General features: G+C 38.3%; 1 protein-coding gene across 7 annotated transcripts in view; it reads left to right on the top strand.

Moving 5' to 3' along the window:
* The window catches only part of PHF3 (PHD finger protein 3), a 103092-nt gene that overhangs the window by 48286 nt on the left and 36697 nt on the right, over positions 1-18109 (top strand). For 4 of the 7 annotated variants that reach the window (XM_059083024.2, XM_059083025.2, XM_067011396.1 and 1 more), the window contains 2 exons: positions 5581-5742; positions 15958-17701. In XM_059083024.2, the coding sequence (XP_058939007.1) occupies positions 5581-5742; positions 15958-17701 (1906 nt within the window). Of the gene's footprint in view, positions 1-4492; positions 4684-5580; positions 5743-15957; positions 17702-18109 lie in introns of all 7 variants that reach the window. The other 3 variants (XM_067011394.1, XM_059083026.2, XM_067011395.1) reach the window with 2 other exon arrangements.

Raw genomic sequence — 18109 nt, 5'->3', positions numbered from 1 at the left:
TTAGTTTTTTCTCAAGTCTGACATTTAGTGCCAAGTTTCATAATAGAGGAGATGGGTGTCCTAGAAGCGGTTGAGTTTGGCCTCTGCAGTGCCAGCGTGAGTTAAGGCATGTCAAATGTGAAGAGTCCCTGCTGTACTATGGTTCTCCCTTTTGTATGGCATAAGGTGATTTAAAGTAATCCCAATTTTGAGAAATTCGATAAATTTAGCTTTAAATAGTTCAGTTTTATTCTTTTTATCTCATTTACCTCCTCTCTTCAAGAAGATAGATGTGAATTAAATAGTCTGGATTTGAATAAAGTAGTATTTGTGTCAGGAGGACTTCACACAGACCTGACTCGGCAGATTTAAGGAGGGCCATTTGTAGGTGAGGATGGGAGGAATTTTAATGTGATCTAAATTCAGGCTCAAGGAGATTTAGTATGATTACAGATTTTGTGCCAGAATTTCAAAATGGGAATGACACCTAATTCTGAAATGTGGGAGGGAGGAAAAACATAGTGTTTTCCCACATTATCACACTTGCCTCCTACATAATTCTGGCCTTTGATTTTTTTTTTTTTTTTTTTTTTTTTGATAACTCCAAATTCCCTTTTTAGTAGATGTGTTGAGTAGGACTGGCCACTTTTTAAAAACTGGAAATCAAATACTGAATCTTAGTTTGCCTGTAGCAGTGGGAGGTCCCTGAGAGTAAACAGTGTTTTGAAAAGAACACAGATTCTCCTTCACTTCTTTCTGTTCATTTTCTTAGTGGAAGCTACGAAAGTTAAGCTAAGTGGAAGTTGAACGATTTAAAACGTAAATACCTAATTGGGAGGGTTTTGCCAGAGATAATTCATTCTGTACTCTGAATTACTTTAATCAGATAAATGGATTAGAAGAAAGAAATTTCTGGTACTTTTTTTAACGGTTGATTTGTTCTGGGGGGAGTTGAGGGAAAAAAGTAAGGGAAAAAGAATATGTAAATTTTGATGGTGGGGGTCCATGATGGGGGAGACTGAACAGAAGCCAGCATTTTCTAAGTGCCAGGTTCTGTTCCAAGCCCTTTTACACACACACTGATTTAATCATCACAGAGCCCCTCTGACTGCTAGCATGATCTCCATTTTATAGAAGAATTTGAGGCACAGCTAGGTTAAGTAGTTGCTTTGGTTGTTGGGGGCCTACTTCTGCTTGAGAGCCCTGGAAATGCTGGAGACAGTGTTGGAGCTTGATTTAATGTCAGGGTGACTTTTTGAGATGGAGGAAACATTGCTAGGAGTAGCAGGAGTACAGAACAGGTGATATGCTTGGAAATCGGCTTCTGAGGAGCATCTCAGTGCAGCCTTAAGCATTCTAATTGTAGGTTGTTGACTTGAGAGGTTTTAAGACACTGGGGCCTCAGGCGTCCGCCAGCTTCCAAAGTTATTTCCAGCAGTGGAAGATGCTTAGATCTCTTGCTTTTCCCCTCCCGTTCCCACTCTCCTCTTCCCTCTGCCCACTCTCTCTACCTTCTCCTTCCCTCACTCTTTTGTGTAAAGGGGACTCTACCACCTCACCTCCCCACCCCCGTTTCTTTTACTTACACAGAAAAATCATCTTTCATCCCTTTAACTTCCTTCAGCTGATTGTCCTCATTTTCTTTCACCGTTAAATTTCTTGAAAATAAATGAAAGAGAAACTGCCATTGTCATTCTCCACTTACTTTTTAACCTCTTGTCATCTGGTCCTCTGCTTCTGTGTTTCAGATTAGTGGATTTTTCTCCTTCCTTTGTTCTCTCTATAGCAGTTAACCTTCCTGATCCCTGAAATTCTCCTTACCCTTCTTTTGTGAAGGTGCGTTAACTTTGATACTTCTTTTGCCTGCTCTTTTTTTTTTTCATGTCACTAACATTCAAAAAGTTAAGTCATTACCTTACTTTCAGATTTATTCTTTCTAACTTCTCTCTTTCAGTTAATTGCAACATTTCTCTCTCAGTCATCAAAGTTTAAATTTTCCAGGTTCCTTGTTTCCCCTAATTCTTTTATTCAGCAAGTGTTTCTGGAGTAGCCACTATATACCAGGTTATGACTGGGTTCTGGAGTTTCAGTGGTGAATAAGAGTCAAAGTCCCTGGATTGTAGAAATTACATTCTAGTGGAAAATTAGATGTTTCATTGGATAGTGAAACACATTTTAAAGGATAAAATATGCTAAGGGTCAGGAGGCAGTGGTGAGAGAATGCTGTTTGGGATAAGATCCTCAGGAAAGGTTTCTGTGAGAAGGTCGATTTTGAGTGAAACCTGAATGAAACGGGTGAGCGAGCCATGTGGCTGTCTGGGAGGAGAGTGCTCCAGGCAGAGGACGAGTGAAATGACCCTGAGATGGCCTTTTGCTTCCCAGTGTTCTGGGGAGACCAGTGTGACTGGAGCACAGTGAGTCAGTGGCAGGAGAGAAGTCAGGGAATTTGGTGGGGGAAGCCCTTCTTAGGACCCTGGAGACCCTGGCTAGGATTTTAACGTACATCTAAGTGTGTTCGTAAGGGTTTGGAGGGTCTTGTCAGAAGAACGGTAATGTGATACAACTTTATATTTTAGAAGACGCTAAAATATAGTTAGGACGGTGTGGAGAATAAACTGTGTGTGTGAGATGAGCGTGTGCGTGTGCGTGTGTGTGTGTAGGAGGTGGCCATAGAGGAACCTGGGACACTAGGAGACTTAAAGTAGTTTGGATGGGAGAAGATGGTGATGTGGAGTAGAATGTGAGCTGTGGAGGTGATCAGGTGGTGATGTGTTCTGTAGATAGATAGAACTAGCAGGTTGAGCTGACCTCTTGGATGTGGGATATGAGGAGAGAGGAGCTGGGGATAGTTCTAGAGCTTCAGGATCAAGCAGCTGGGTGAATGGAGTTTCCATTAGTGGGACTGTCTTAGGAGGACAGTTTTACTGAGGGGAGGGGGAATGGTGGAATCAGTGTTTATTTTCTATTTGTTAACCTTGAGATACCTGTTAGACAACCTAGTGGACATGTTAAATTACACTCTTCCAGAGGTCAAATGTGAGCTTGGGGCTGGGGAAGATAACTTCGGGTAGTCACTCAAGTGTATATTGACTGGATGAGATCATTTAGGGAGGGTTGAATGTGTATAAAGGATAGGTGGGAGTATTGAACGCTTAAGTCCTGTCCTGTGTGATATCTGCGAAAAGAGCTCTGTAAAGGGTGTTTAGCAGAAGTAGCTAGTGAGGTAGGAGCATGTGATGTTCAGAAGTTAAGTGAGGAGAAGGGATTCAGGAAGGGCTGAGGGGTCAGCTGTGTCGGCTGCTGCCAGGGAATGGACTAAGGTAAAATCTAATAATTGACCTTTGGATTTGACTTTGCTAAATCCTGTTGATTCTGCTTTGCAATATAGCCCTAAAATTCATAACACACCTTTTTACTCCCTGTCAACAAACACTGTTAATCAGATTTTAATTACCTTTCTCCTGGACTGTTCTTTGAATTATTACTTTCTCTCCTGATTACAATACAAAACTCATGTTTATTGTAGAAAATGTGGAAAACATAGAGACAGTATAACAGTGATTTAAAACCCCCCCAGTTCCTTACCCCACCTAATCACTAGATGGTCATTGATAATACTGTGGTGCCTTCCCCCATCCATTTCTATCTCTGCATACTTGTAATGCATATAATGCATAACTTCTGCTTTTTAAAATGAACATGGTGGAACTATTAATCTAATGTTAAAAATTCTTTGAGAATGTGTGTGAATGTGTGGCAACATAAGTATTCCATCATGGTGGAGTAGCCTTCTAACTGAACTCCCCACCTGTTTCCCCTAATTAATCTTAAATGAGTCCTGATGAATTTTCCTAAGATACATTTTTCTTCTCTAAGCTTTTAGTGCCTATAGCGTAGTGATTAAAAGCATGGACTTTGTTTTTTTTTTTTTTTTTTTTTTTTTTTTTTTTTTTTTTTTTTTTGCGGTATGCGGGCCTCTCACTGTTGTGGCCTCTCCCGTTGTGGAGCACAGGCTCCGGACGCGCAGGCTCAGCGTCCATGGCTCACGGGCTTAGTTGCTCCGTGGCATGTGGGATCTTCCCGGACCAGGGCACGAACCCGTATCTCCTGCATCGGCAGGCGGATTCTCAACCGCTGCGCCACCAGGGAAGCCCATGGACTTTGTTTTTGAGAGTAATTCCATGCATATAGCAGGAAATGTGAAAGATAGGAAAAAAGAATACTTATCTTCTATAGAATAGCTATTATAATTTTCATCTGTTTCCTGCTAATCATTTTTGTTTGTCTAAATGTACCTATACAATATTTCATTTGTCTGTTACTAACAAGAATCACACTATGTTTTCTAGCCAGAATTTTTTTTCATAATTTATTCTCTCGTCTATACTTTATAATATATTGGTCAAAGTATATAAACAGTTTCGTGATTCTGTTTGTTGTCAAATTGCTCTTCGAAAAGATTGTACCATTTGAAAGTATATTTATAAAGAATTTTGTTCTCTTTAAATTTTAGGATAGACCACTATCTTGTTGAACTCTTAAATGAAGTTCTACTTGGATACAAAGATGAGGACTAGATAACTTCTTGAGGTTCCTTCTAACCCCTAGGATGAAGATAATAACTAACATTTGTGTAGTGCTCTAAAGTTTACAAAGTGAGTTCTCATACATCATCTCACTTGATCCTCACAACAGCCCTGTGAGGTAGGTAGGACAGGTATTGTTATTCTCATTTAAGAGAGAAACTAGAGAGGTTAAGGGACTTAGGTTTTATTTAAATGTTTTAGCAGAGACTTGAAACCAGGACGTATGATCTAAATAATCACATTCTTTTTACAAGATTTCATACAACTGCACATTTAGAATTGCTGTATGTCAGCTAGTTAAGTGACATTTGGTAGATACAGAAATAAGCCTGTTGATAATATAAATACAGTGTTCCCCAGTCCTTTTCCATGCCCCCTCCCCTGCTGTGAAATGAATGACTCTATCTCTCTTTTGACTAGGGGAAGGTAATTTAATTGTATAGTTCTATTTAAACACCTATTTTCCCTAGCATTTGGGGGAGGGGAAGTTATATTATGTTTTTCATTTCTGTGTGTGTGCATGTGTGTGTGCTTGCTACAACTTCAGAGTATATCTCCATTACTCTCACACATGAAGCATAAAGTCTTCAAGGAATAGATTACAGTTAGAACTAGAATCTTTTGCTTCTAGCATGAACCTAGAATCACAAGCTTTTCAGGGTATTTACTCTTTTTTGTACTCCTTTAACCAATTGGGGTAATTAAGTATCCAGGTATAGCTGCTTATGATGTTCATGAAGGTACAGTGAATGATAAGTGACAGTGAGTAATAGTGGAGGTCAAATCAAGAAGAATTACAACTAATCTTCTCTGACTAGCTGCCTCATACGGTAGAAGTTTGTAAAACTGAACTGGTAGCTTGATAGTGGCATTATTACATTTTAGGAATAGACCTAGATTTTCAGGACTACTTGGTATTACATTAAACTGTCTCACAGTGTTTTCTGTACTGCCTTTAAATACTTAACATCACCAACATTTTCAAAAAATTTTGTTTTTTTGTTTTTTTTTCTAGTTGTTGGTCTTGACGATATTATGGATGAAGGAGTTGTAAAAGAAAGTGGCAATGATACCATTGATGAAGAAGAGCTGATTTTACCTAACAGGAATTTGAGGGACAAAGTAGAAGAAAATTCAGTGAGATCACCAAGAAAATCACCTCGTTTAATGGCACAAGGTAATCCTTCCAGAGAGGACTAGCTAGAAAATCAAGTGTAGGGACAGATGTGATAGGTTGTAAAGTTGCTGAGCAGTGATAATAGTTTCTTGGTGTTTGCTAATCTGAGCATTTTGATAATCAGTTTTGAGATTGTATCAATTTGTTGGTATGATTTTAAAAAATTTTTATTGAAATTACACATTCACATGATTTAAAGAGTTGTCTAGTTTTATGAGTTTCCAATACTTGCCATCCTACTACTTATTTCCCTTTCCCCAGAGGAAACTATTGTTACCGCATTCATCTGGTTTTGTTAATGTTTTGGTATTTACTTCCATGTCTCTAGTAACACATGTATATTGCTACTACTTGATTATTCTGATGTATGTATTTATTGATTTCCCATTCTGGATGGTGAATTTAGCATTCTTTTCTCCTCTTGTTCCCGCATCACACAAAATAACATTTCCTCATCTTTCTGATATATAATTTTGTAAGATCAGTAGTAATTACTTACGTTATTGTGACTCAATATGCTGTTAGTGATGATCCATTTAGTGAACTATAGTCGCTTTTCCTATACAACTTTTTGTCTTTCTGATTTAATAATTGATTTTGTTGTTCATTTGCTTATAGTTTTATGCATTCCCACACAGTTTTCAGTGTACGTATCAGTAATTCCACCCCAACTACTCTGCCACTTGTCTGAATCTTTCTTAAAGATATTTGTGCATATCAGGTGTTCTGTCTTTTTCATCTTATTGAGGAAGTGTCTCTGGGGGCCTTCTGATCTGCTTCCGTGTGCACTGTTGTGTTAGCTCTGTATAAGTCAGATGCATGGCTGTTGTCCAGAGAGCTCTCCTTTACTATTCTTCTGAGGATTCTGTTCTGTATTGCAGTTCCTGTTTACTTTTCTTTGAAGTAGCTGCTTCGTTTTGGTGACATACCTCTTCTAGTACTTTTGTGAGAAAGAGGAATAGGGATATATATTTTTGAAACCTTGTATGTTTGCAAATATATTTAATATGTTCTCACATTGGAATCATGGTCTGATTGAACATAGAACTCAAGGTTGGAAATTGTTTTTCCTCAGAAATTTGAAAGTGATGCTCCATTTTCAGTTCTGGGAAAATCTCTTGAATTATTTCATTGATTATTTTCCCCTTTATTTTGTCAACTCTTGCTTCCTGGAACTCCTTTTATTCAAGTATTAGATAGCAGGGACTGGCTCTTCCATTTTCTTCATCTTTCCACCTCTGTATTGTTCCTCTACTTCCTGAAATTTTCTCATGTTTATCCTTCAACTTTTTCATCAAATTCTGAATGTTCTTTTTTTGTTCTGGGAATAGTCCTTTTTGTAACATTCTGGTCTTGTTTCATGCATGCAGTATCTTATGTTGTCTTTCATAAGATACGGTGGTTTAAAGGTGTTTTAGTCATTTTTTTTCTGTTTTTTTTTGGTTCTGTCTTTCATGTTAAGAGACTTTGCTAAATGTCTGATCATTGATAGCTTGCTTAATGTTTAATGTTTTGTCAACTATGAGCATCACTGTATGGTAATCTGGCTGTGTTACTTTTTGGAGGAATCCCTGTTGTTAGACTTTAGGCTTGTTAGATTGTTAACATATCATGGGAGCCCTTGAGGGAAGCTGATGGGGGCATCTCATCTTTCAGTATATACAAATACACATAATCTTACAGATTTCAGTGTACTTTACTGCTGCTCTTATCTATGCTGGATGTTCCTTAGTCTAGAAACTCTGTTTTTACACTCCCTAAAGGGTAAGTCTCCAATCTTCGATTAGGACCTGGGAAGGGCAGTTGCCCAACGGATGGAGTAGGGGAGAAGGGAGCTCGTGGTCTGACTGCTTTTTAAACAGCTTTTGACTCATCCTCATTTTAACTGCCTGCCTTCCTCCCTACTTTAGAATTATCTGGGATCACCAGTTCCTAAGCCTTTTGAGGTGTTAATGATTACTGTTTATCTTTTTTATCTTTTTTTTTTTGGATGTCCTGCATCAGTTACTTCTTTTTTTTTTTGGTCCCGTTGCGGAGCGCAGGCTCAGCGGCCTGGCTCACGGGCCCAGCCACTCTGCGGCATGTGGGACCCTCCTGGACCAGGGCACGAACCTGTGTCCCCGGCAGCAGCTGGCGGACTCTCAACCACTGTGCCACCAGGGAAACCCCATCAGTTACTTCTTGATCATCTTTTATTTGGCTTCCAAAATCGTCGTGTTTATTCTTCTCCTGCCCTTTCTTTCCTTTATTTTACTTTTTAAATTAAAAAAAAATTTTAAACATCTTTATTGGAGTATAATTGCTTTACAGTGGTGTGTTAGTTTCTGCTGTATAACAAAGTGAATCAGCTGTACATACACCTATGTCCCATATGTCCTCCCTTTGTGTCTCCCTCCCACCCTCCCTATCCCACCCCTCTAGGTGGACACAAAGCAGAGAGCTGATCTCCCTGTGCCATGCGGCTGCATTCCGCTAGCTATCTATGTTGCATTTGGGTTTTTTTTTTTTTTGTGTGTGTGTGTGTGTGTGCGGGCCTCTCACTGTTGTGGCCTCTCCCGTTGCGGAGCACAGGCTCCGGACGCACAGGCCTGGCGGCCATGGCTCACGGGCTTAGTTGCTCCGCGGCATGTGGGATCTTCCCGGACCAGGGCACGAACCCGTGTCTCCTGCATCGGCAGGCGGATTCTCAACCACTGCGCCACCAGGGAAGCCCCTGCATTTGGTAGTATATATAAGTCCATGCCACTCTCTCAGTTCCACCCAGCTTACCCTTCCCCCTCCCCATGTCCTCAAGTACATTCTCTACGTCTGCATCTTTATTCCTATACTGAATCTAGGTTCTTCATTTTTTTTTTAGATTCTATATATATGTGTTAGCATACAGTATTTGTTTTTCTCTTTCTGACTTTACTCTGTATGACAAATTCTAGATCCATCCACCTCACTACAAATAACTTTGTTTCTTTTTATGGCTGAGTAATATTCCAGCTTCTTTATCTATTCATCTATTGATGGACACTTAGGTTGCTTCCATGTCCTGGCTATTGTAAATAGTGCTGCAGTGAACATTGTCGTACGTGGCTCGGTTTTCTCAGGGCGTATGCTCAGTAGTGGGATTGCTGGGTCGTATGGTAATTCAACTTTTAGTTTCCTGAGGAACCACCATACTGTTCTCCATAGTGGCTGTACCAATTTATATTCCCACTAACAGTGCAAGGGGGTTCCCTTTTCTCTACACCCTCTCCAGCATTTACTGTACATGTTTTGATGATAGCCATTCTGTCTGGTGTGAGGTGATACCTCACTGTAGTTTTGATTTGCATTTCCCTAATGATTAGTGATGAGCAATCTTTCATGTGTTTGTTGGCAATCTGTATGTCTTCTTTGGAGAAATGTCTATTTAGGTCTTCTGCCCATTTTTGGATTGTGTTGTTTGTTTTTTTGATATTGAGCTGCATGAGCTGCTTGCAAATTTTGGAGATTAATCCTTTGTCAGTTGCTTCATTTGCAAATATTTTCTCCTATTCTGAGGGTTGTCTTTTTGTCTTGTTTATGGTTTCCTTTGCTGTGCAAAAGCTTTTAAGTTTCATAAGGTCCCATTTGTTTATTTTTGTTTTTATTTCCGTTTCTCTAGGAGGTGGGTCAAAAAGGATCTTGCTGAGATTTATGTCATAGAGTGTTCTGCCTACATTTTCCTCTAAGAGTTTTATAGTGTCTGGCCTTACATTTAGGTCTTTAATCCACTTGGAGTTTATTTTTGTGTATGGTGTTAGGGAGTGTTCTTATTTCATTCTTTTACATGTAGCTGTTCAGTTTTCCCAGCACTAGTTATTGAAGAGGCTGTCTTTTCTCTGTTTTATATTCTTGCTTCCTTTATCAAAGATAAGATGACCATATGTGTGTGGGTTTATCTCTGGGTTTTCCATCCTGTTCCATTGATCTATATTTCTGTTTTTGTGCCAGTACCATTCTGTCTTGATTACTGTGCCTTCTTAGTATAGTCTGAAGTCAGGGAGGCTGATTCCTCCAGCTCCATTTTTCTTTCTCAAGACTGTTTTGGCTATTTGGAGTCTTTTCTGTTTCCATACAAAGTGAAATTTTCTGTTCTAGTTCTGTGAAAAATTCCGTTGGTAGTTTGATAGGGATTGCATTGAATCTGTAGATGGCTTTGGGTAATATAGTCATTTTCACAATGTTGATTCTTCAGTCCAAGAACATGGTATATCTCTCCATCTGTTTATCATCTTTAATTTCTTTCATCAGTGCCTTATAGTTTTCTGCATACAGGTCTTTTGTCTCCTTAGATAGGTTTATTCCTAGGTATTTTATTCCTTTTGTTGCAGTGGTAAATGAGAGTGTTTCCTTAATTTCTCTTTCAGATTTTTCATCATTAGTGTATAGGAATGCAAGAGATTTCTGTGCATTAATTTTGTATCCTGCTACTTTACCAAATTCATTGATTAGCTCTAGTAGTTCTCTGGTAGCATCTCTGGGATTCTTTTTGTATACTATCATGTCATCTGCAAACAGTGACAGTTTTACATCATCTTTTCCGATTTGGATTCCTTTTATTTCTTTTTCTTCTCTGATTGCTGTGGCTAAAACTTCCAAAACTATGTTGAATGATAGTGGTGAGAGTGAGGAACCTTGTTCTTGTTCCTGATCTTAGCGGAAATGGTTTCAGTTTTTCACCATTGAGAATGATGTTGGCTGTGTGTTTGTCATATATGGCCTTTATTATGTTGAGGTAAGTTCCCTCTATGCCTACTTTCTGGAGGATGTTAATCATAAATGGGTGTTGAATTTTGTTGAACGCTTTTTCTGCATCTATTGAGATGGTCATATGGTTTTTATTCTTCAGTTTTTTAATATGGTGTAACACATTGCTTGATTTATGTATATTGAAGAATCCTTGCATTCCTGGGTTAAACCCCACTTGATCATGGTATCCGATCCTTTTAATCTGCTGCTAGTTTGTGTTTGCTAGTATTTTGTTGAGGATTTTTTCATCTCTGTTCATCAGTGTTATTGGCCTGTAGTTTTCTTTCTTTGTGACATCTTTGTCTGGTTTTGGTATCAGGGTGATGGTGGCCTCGTAGAATGAGTTTGGGAGTGTTCCTCCCTCTGCTATCTTTTGGAAGAGTTTGAGAAGGATAGGTGTTAGCTGTTCTCTAAATGTTTGATAGAATTCCCCCGTGAAGCCATCTGGTCTTGAGCTTTTGTTTGTTGGAAGATTTTTAATCACAGTTTCAATTTCTGTGCTTGTGATTGGTCTGTTTGCATTTTTTATTTCTTCCTGGTTCAGTCTCAGAACGTTGTGCTTTTCTAAGAATTTGTCCATTTCTTCCAGGTTGTCCATTTTATTGGCATATAGTTGCTTATAATCTCTCATGATCCTTGTATTTCTGCAGTGTCAGTTGTTACTTCTACTTTTTCATTTCTAATTCTGTTGATGTGACTCCCTTTTTTTCCTGTTGAGTCTCACTAATGGTTAATCAATTTTGTTTATTTTCTCAAAGAACCAGCTTTTAGTTTTATTGCTCTTTGCTATCTTTTCCTTCATTTCTTTTTCATTTATTTCTGTTCTGATTTTTATGATTTTTATCCTTCTCCTAACTTCGTGGTTTTTTGTTCTTCTTTCTCTAGTTGCTTTAGGTGTAAGGTTTAGGTTGTTTATTTGAGGTGTTTCTTGTTTCTTGAGGTAGGATTGTATTGCTATTAACTTCCCTCGTAGAACTGTTTTTGCTGCTTCCCATAGGTTTTGGGTCATCATGTTTTCATTGTCATTTGTTTAGGTATTTTTTATTTCCTCTTTGATTTCTTCAGTGATTTCTTGGTTATTAAGTAGTATATTGTTTAGCCTCCATGTGTTCGTAGTTTTTACAGATTTTTTTCCTGTAATTGATATCTGGTCTCATAGTGTTGTGTTCTGAGAAGATCTACTTGATACGATTTCAATTTTCTTAAATTTACCAATGCTTGATTTGTGAACCAAGAGATGATCTATCCTGGAGAATGTTCCATGAGCACTCCAGAAGAAAGTGTATTCTGTTGTTTTGTGATGGAATGTCCTATAAATATCAAGTAAGTCCATCTTGTTTAATGTATCATTTAAAGCTTGTGTTTCCTTATTTATTTTCATTTTGGATGATCTGTCCACTGGTGAAAATGGGGTGTTAAAGTCCTCTACTATGATTGTGTTACTGTCAATTTCCCCTTTTATGGCTATTAGAATTTGCTTTATGTATTGAGGTGCTCCTATGTTGGGTACATAAATATTTAAAATTGTTATGTCTTCTTCTTGGATTGATCCCTTGATCATTATGTAGTGTTCTTTTTTATCTCTTGTAATAGTCTTTATTTTAAAGTCTATTTTGTCTGATGTGAGAATTGCTACTCCACCTTTCTCTTGATTTCCATTTGCATGGAATATGTTTTTCCATCCCCTCACTTTCAGTCTGTATGTGTCCCTAGGTCTGAAGTGGGTCTCTTTTAGACAGCATTATCTGGGTTTTGTTTTTATATCCTTTCAGCCAGTCTGTGTCTTTTGGTTGGAGCATTTAATCCATTTACATTTAAGGTAATTATCGTTATGTATCTTCCTATTCCCATTTTCTTAATTGTTTTGGGTTTGTTATTGAAGGTCTTTTCCTCCTCTTGTGTTTCCCGCCTAGAGAAGTTCCTTTAGCATTTGTTGCAAAGCTGGTTTGGTGGTGCTGAATTCTCTTAGGCTTTGCTTGTCTGTAAAGGTTTTAATTTCTCTGCCGAATCTGAATGAGATCCTTGCTGGGTAGAGTAATCTTGGTTGTAGGTTTTTCCCTTTCATCACTTAAAATATGTCCTGCCACTCCCTTCTGGCTTGCAGAATTTGGGTTTAAAGATCAGCTGTTAAACTTATGGGGAGTCCCTTGTATGTTATTTGTTGTTTTTCCCTTGCTGCTTTTAATATGTTTTCTTTGTATTTAATTTTTGATAATTCAATTAATACGTGTTTTGGCGTGTTTTTCCTTATTTATCCTGTATGGGACTCTGTGCTTCCTGGACTTGATTGACTCTTTCCTTTCCCATATTAGGGAAGTTTTCAACTATAATCACTTGAAATATTTTCTTAGTCCCTTTCTTTTTCTCTTTTTCTTGTGGGACCCCTATAATTTGAACGTTGGTGCGTTTAATGTTGTCCCAGAGGTCTCTGAGACCGTTTTCAATTATTTTTGTTCTTTTTTCTTTATTTTGCTCAGCAGTAGTTATTTCCACTATTTTATCTTCCAGGTCATTTATCCGTTCTTCTGCTTCAGTTATTCTGCTATTGATCCCTTCTAGAGAATTTTAAATTTCATTTATTGTGGTGTTCATCATTGTTTGTTTGCTCTTTAGTTCTTGTAGTTCCTTGTCAAACATTTCTTGTATTTTCTCCATTGTATTTCCAAGATTTTTGGTTCATCTTTACTGTCATTACTCTGAACTCTTTTTCAGGTAGACTGCCTATTTCCTCTTCATTTGTTTGGTCTGGTGGGATTTTACCTTCTTCATCTGCCATGGGTTTCTCTGTCTTCTCATTTTGCTTAACTTACTGTGTTTGGGGTCTCGTTTTCACTGACTACAGGTTCATAGTTTCTGTTGTTTTTGGTGTCTGCCCCCAGTGGCTAAGGTTGGTTCAGTGGGTTGTGTAGGCTTCCTGGTGGAGGGTATTCATGCCTGTGTTCTGGTGGATGAGGCTAGATCTTGTCTTTCTGTTGGGCCGGACTGTGTCTTGTGGTGTGTTTTGGGGTGTCTGTGAACTTCATATGATTTTAGGCAGCCTCTCTGCTAATGGGTGGGGTTGTGTTCCTGTCTTGCTAGTTGTTTGGCGTAGGGTGTCCATCACTGTAGCTTGCTGGTCGTTGAGTGGAGCTGGATTTTAGCGTTGAGATGGAGATCTCTGGGAGAGCTTTCACCGTTTGATATTACGTGGAGCCGGGAGGTCTCTGGTGGCCCAGTGTTCTGAACTTGGCTCTCCCACCTTAGAGGCACAGGCCTGACACCCGGCCAGAGCACCAAGAACCTATCAGCCACACGGCAAAAAAATGAATGGCAGTTACACTGAAAGGTGCCTTATTAATTAAGAAGCTGGAGAACAGTTGACTGTCATTTGTCATGTGCTGAGGGAAAATAACTGTCAGAGTAGAAACCAATGTCCCCAAAACTTTCAGATGAGTGGTTTATTACCAAGGATATTAAGGCACAGGAACCAACAGCCAGATGAAGAGATTCATAGGATGAGGTCAAGAACAAAGAAACTTCAGTCCTCTTGGAGCCCAGCAAGCACTGTGGCATGTGGAGGTGTTCTACTTCACCATTCAGAAGCTCTCTGAAACCCCTCAGTTTGTATTCTAATGGTGCCTTCACTACACAGGCATGGTTTGTTAAATTCTTAGGCATTGGTCCTTTCTTTCCTTTTAGATTCTTAGCTTTTGTATAGCTTTAATGTGGGGTTTTGAGAAGTGGATTATTAGCTCAGATGCATATACTTACTTCATCATCTTTTCCTCAGTTTAAAAAAAAATCGATTATTTGGTATATATTTGTGACATTGAGAAACAAAGAGAGTATAATGAACGTTATAGAGAAATAATGGTAATGTTTGGCCTATACCGCCCGGCTTCAAACTAAGGTAGATTATAGTTAGAGGAGAAAGAGTTACTTTATCCTTTGTCAGTTAATCAATTACTATTGGAAAACAATTTTTTATCTGAATACCTTCACAGTTGAATGTGCTATATTCATTTATCAACCACTTACATAATGGGTGTTAAAAGTTCTTCATTTATTTTATTTCAGCGCATATAAATATAGTAAAGCTATAAATTATTACAGGCTGTCTTCAGAGTTTTAAAAATTATCTAAAAATTAATAACAAGCCATTAAAATTTTAGTTATTTTAAAATGTTATATATCTGAGCATGAGTGTTTCATAATCCACTAAGTAAGTTTTTGAAGTTGTTGGGTACTTACCTGATGACCCAATATTGTGCTGAGTCCTGGGGAATTAGAAAGGGTCTCTAAGATAGGATGACTGTGTAATTTATTGTCCAAATGGGGACACTTTTGAGTGTCATGAGTACAAGCATCAACTGGGACTGTTAGAGACAAATGAGGAGGACCTGTGACACGTTCTTGAAGAGTTTCACAAGTTCAGTGATATGTGACAAATTAGGAAAATGTTCTAAATACTGGTCCATAGTAGCGTTTTGCATTAAAAAGGAAGGAGACTTTTTTAAAATTTGTGACGTTCAGTTTTCGTACAGAGTTGGTTCAGAGGTATTGGATATGCATAGACTTGAATATAGCTTCTTATTTTGTATTTCAGTTTGTGGGTTGTTTTTTTACTCAGTGAACTATTATTTTTTCTTAGTGAATTATTTAGCTTTCTTTCTAATTTCTCTTCACTTTGTTTCTTTTTCCCTTGGAGGATGTATCCAGATAGGGCAAGGAGGAAAGTCTCAGTTAGTTGATTCTTTGTTAGGAGCATTGTTACAAGTGGGAAGCTTTATTAAATCATTTGCATGCTTTCCGCATTTTCCCTTATGATACATTTTCTTATGGTACATTTCCCTTATGATACATCTCTTTAATTATAATTTCTTTTTTTGTTGATCTGTGTCTAGTACTCTAGTATATATTTCATTTCTTAAAATATTCAAGCTCTTCAAGGAATAGCTTGAATGCTAAAATGGAGATATAAGGGAAACACATTCATAAGGACATTACAGTTCTTTTGAGGCTGTGCTTTGAAACTCACACAGATCCGGTTTGTGATAGGTGGTTTAGTTCAGATTTTATTGGCACCTTAATTTGTTTGGTTTTAAAAGGTATTTAATGTTTACAACTGTATGACAGCCTTGCTTTAAGATGGGTAGTAATATCAAGGAACCTCATTGATTTTACCTCCAGCTTACTTTCATAGAAAAGAAGCTTGATGAAAGTATTTCTTGTTGTAAAGTATAATATCAGTCTGAATTTTATACAGGTTATTTTCTGCCCCAGAATTATAGAACTTTGATAAGTGTCTAAAAAATGTCACCATTATCATGGGTAGATGTCAGTACATTTTCTTTGAAATGGGAAAATAAATTTTATAGCTCAGAATAAAGAAGGGATGTATTCTAAATTGCGTTGAAATAAAAACACATGGCAAAATAACTAAGTTATTTTTATTTATTTTTTCCCTTGTGATAGAACAAATAAGAAGTTTGCGACAAAGCACTATCGCCAAGCGTTCAAATGCAGCACCTTTAAATAGCACAAAAAAGGCATCCGGGAAGACTGTGTCTGCCCCTAAAGCAGGGCTGAAACAACAAGAACGGTGTCAGATGAAAGGAGAAGTTGGCACGTCGCCGAAACCTGAGCCCCAGACGGAGAGCAGGGGGAGCAGCCGACAGAGCGGGCGTGTCACAGCAGCGGCCCCCCCGTCGCGTGTGGAGGTGAAGGGGGGAGCTGGGGCAGATTCTGAGCAGGAGTGCGGGAGTCGGGGAGAAGCAGATGTGCCGTCTCACGAGTCACACTGTCCACTCCTTTCAGAGACTTGTGTCAGTGTTGAAGAAGGGAAAAATGAATGTGAAGCCAAGACTGTCAGCCCATTGTTTAAGTTTTCAGATAAAGAAGAACATGAACGGAACGATTCCATTTCAAGTAAAGTGGGTGGGACTGTTGTTGAAGAAGTGAAGGTAGAAGGAGAAGTTGAACAGGAATCAAAGGAGACAATAAAATTACCCCACGAAGATGACAGTGTCAGTGAGGAACCTGCATCTTCCGTTGCTTTCTCTGGCAGTGCTGCTTGTACAAACCCAAATGAGAAAGTAAAGAACCTTGTCCGTTTGTCTGGTTCTGTGGATGAAGTAAATGAATGTAGTTTGGAATTGAAAGATAGCGTGGAAGTTGCTGATAAAGCTGAGAACTCCCTTCAAAGAAGTGGAATGGAAATGGCTTACTGTAAAGACACAGAGTCTAATGATAAGCAGTTGGAGGGCACCAGGTTTAATCAGTCAGACTTAGAGGTGGTTAATACTAGTGCTTTTGAACAAGAAAGTAATATTCTAGAAAATGCTATTTGTGATGCACCTGACCAAAATTCAAAACAGTTGAATATTGTTGAAAGTATTAAAATGGAGTCTCATGAAACAGCAAACCTTCAGGATGACAGAGAAAACCAGTCAAATAGTGTTTCTTGCTTAGAGTCAAAAAACATAAGACCCAAACATACAAAACCTATAATTCATTCTAAGCAAACCATGACCACAGATACTCGGAAGAAAGTTGTTGGAGCAAAGCATGAATTAATGCATAACATAACTAAAGTTAATGTCAAAAGTGTGAAGCGAAATGCTGATGAATCAGAATCTAAGCAAAATTTTCATAGGCCAGTCAAAGTGAGAAAGAAACAAGTTGATACGGATTCAAAGATTCAGAGTTGCAATTCTGGGGTTAAATCTGTGAAAAATCAGGCTCATTCTGTATTCAGAAAGATATCACAAGATCAAAATTTAGTACAGATTTCCAAACCCATAACTCATTCTTTGAGTGAAAAGCCTCATGGACACCCTGGTTGCTCAAAAGAACCTCATCATCCTGCACAAACTGGACATTTGTTGCATTCCAGCCAGAAACAGTGCCATAAGCCCCAGCAGCTGGCTCCAGCAGTGAGAACCAATAGTCATGTGAAGGAAGAGCTTGAGCACACAGGTGGTGTAGAACATTTTAGGGAAGAGGATAAATTGAAATTAAAAAAACCTGAGAAGAACCTACAACCCCGTCAAAGAAGAAGCAGCAAAAGTTTTTCTTTGGATGAGCCACCGTTGTTCATTCCAGATAATATAGCTACTGTAAAACGGGAAGGCTCAGATCATAGCTCTTCATTTGAAAGCAAATATATCTGGACTCCCAGCAAGCAGTGTGGGTTTTGCAAAAAACCACATGGCAACAGGTGTGTGTGTGTGTGTGTGTGTGTGTGTCTGTGTGTGTGTATGTATATGTGATATGTACAGTAAAGAGAAATTGCTTTTTTAAAGGGTGGGATTAGTGTGAGAACTTTTTACAAAAAGAGATTATTTAACATACAAAGACTTTTGCACAAACAGAAACCCTTCATCAATCCCGGATATATGGTAGTAAGATGGAGTCACTGAATTTACAAATATGCCATCCTAGAAACTTTAAAATGCATAGTCTGACCAAAAGCTGGTATATATGGAAATGTTTTATCATTGTAACTGGTTAGTTTAATTTAGTCATTGCATCTTAAAAAAAAATCAGAAAATTGTTATAGTGCTTTGGGTCTGTAAGTTATAAATTATTTTGTTTGGCTTGAGAAGAACTAGTAAATTGTGAAGGG

The sequence above is a fragment of the Kogia breviceps genome, chromosome 13 (genome assembly GCF_026419965.1).
Source record: "Kogia breviceps isolate mKogBre1 chromosome 13, mKogBre1 haplotype 1, whole genome shotgun sequence".
Lineage (NCBI taxonomy): Eukaryota > Metazoa > Chordata > Mammalia > Artiodactyla > Physeteridae > Kogia > Kogia breviceps.
The sequence above is the reverse complement of the archived record's forward strand: the minus strand, read 5'-3'. Positions and strand labels throughout refer to the sequence as shown.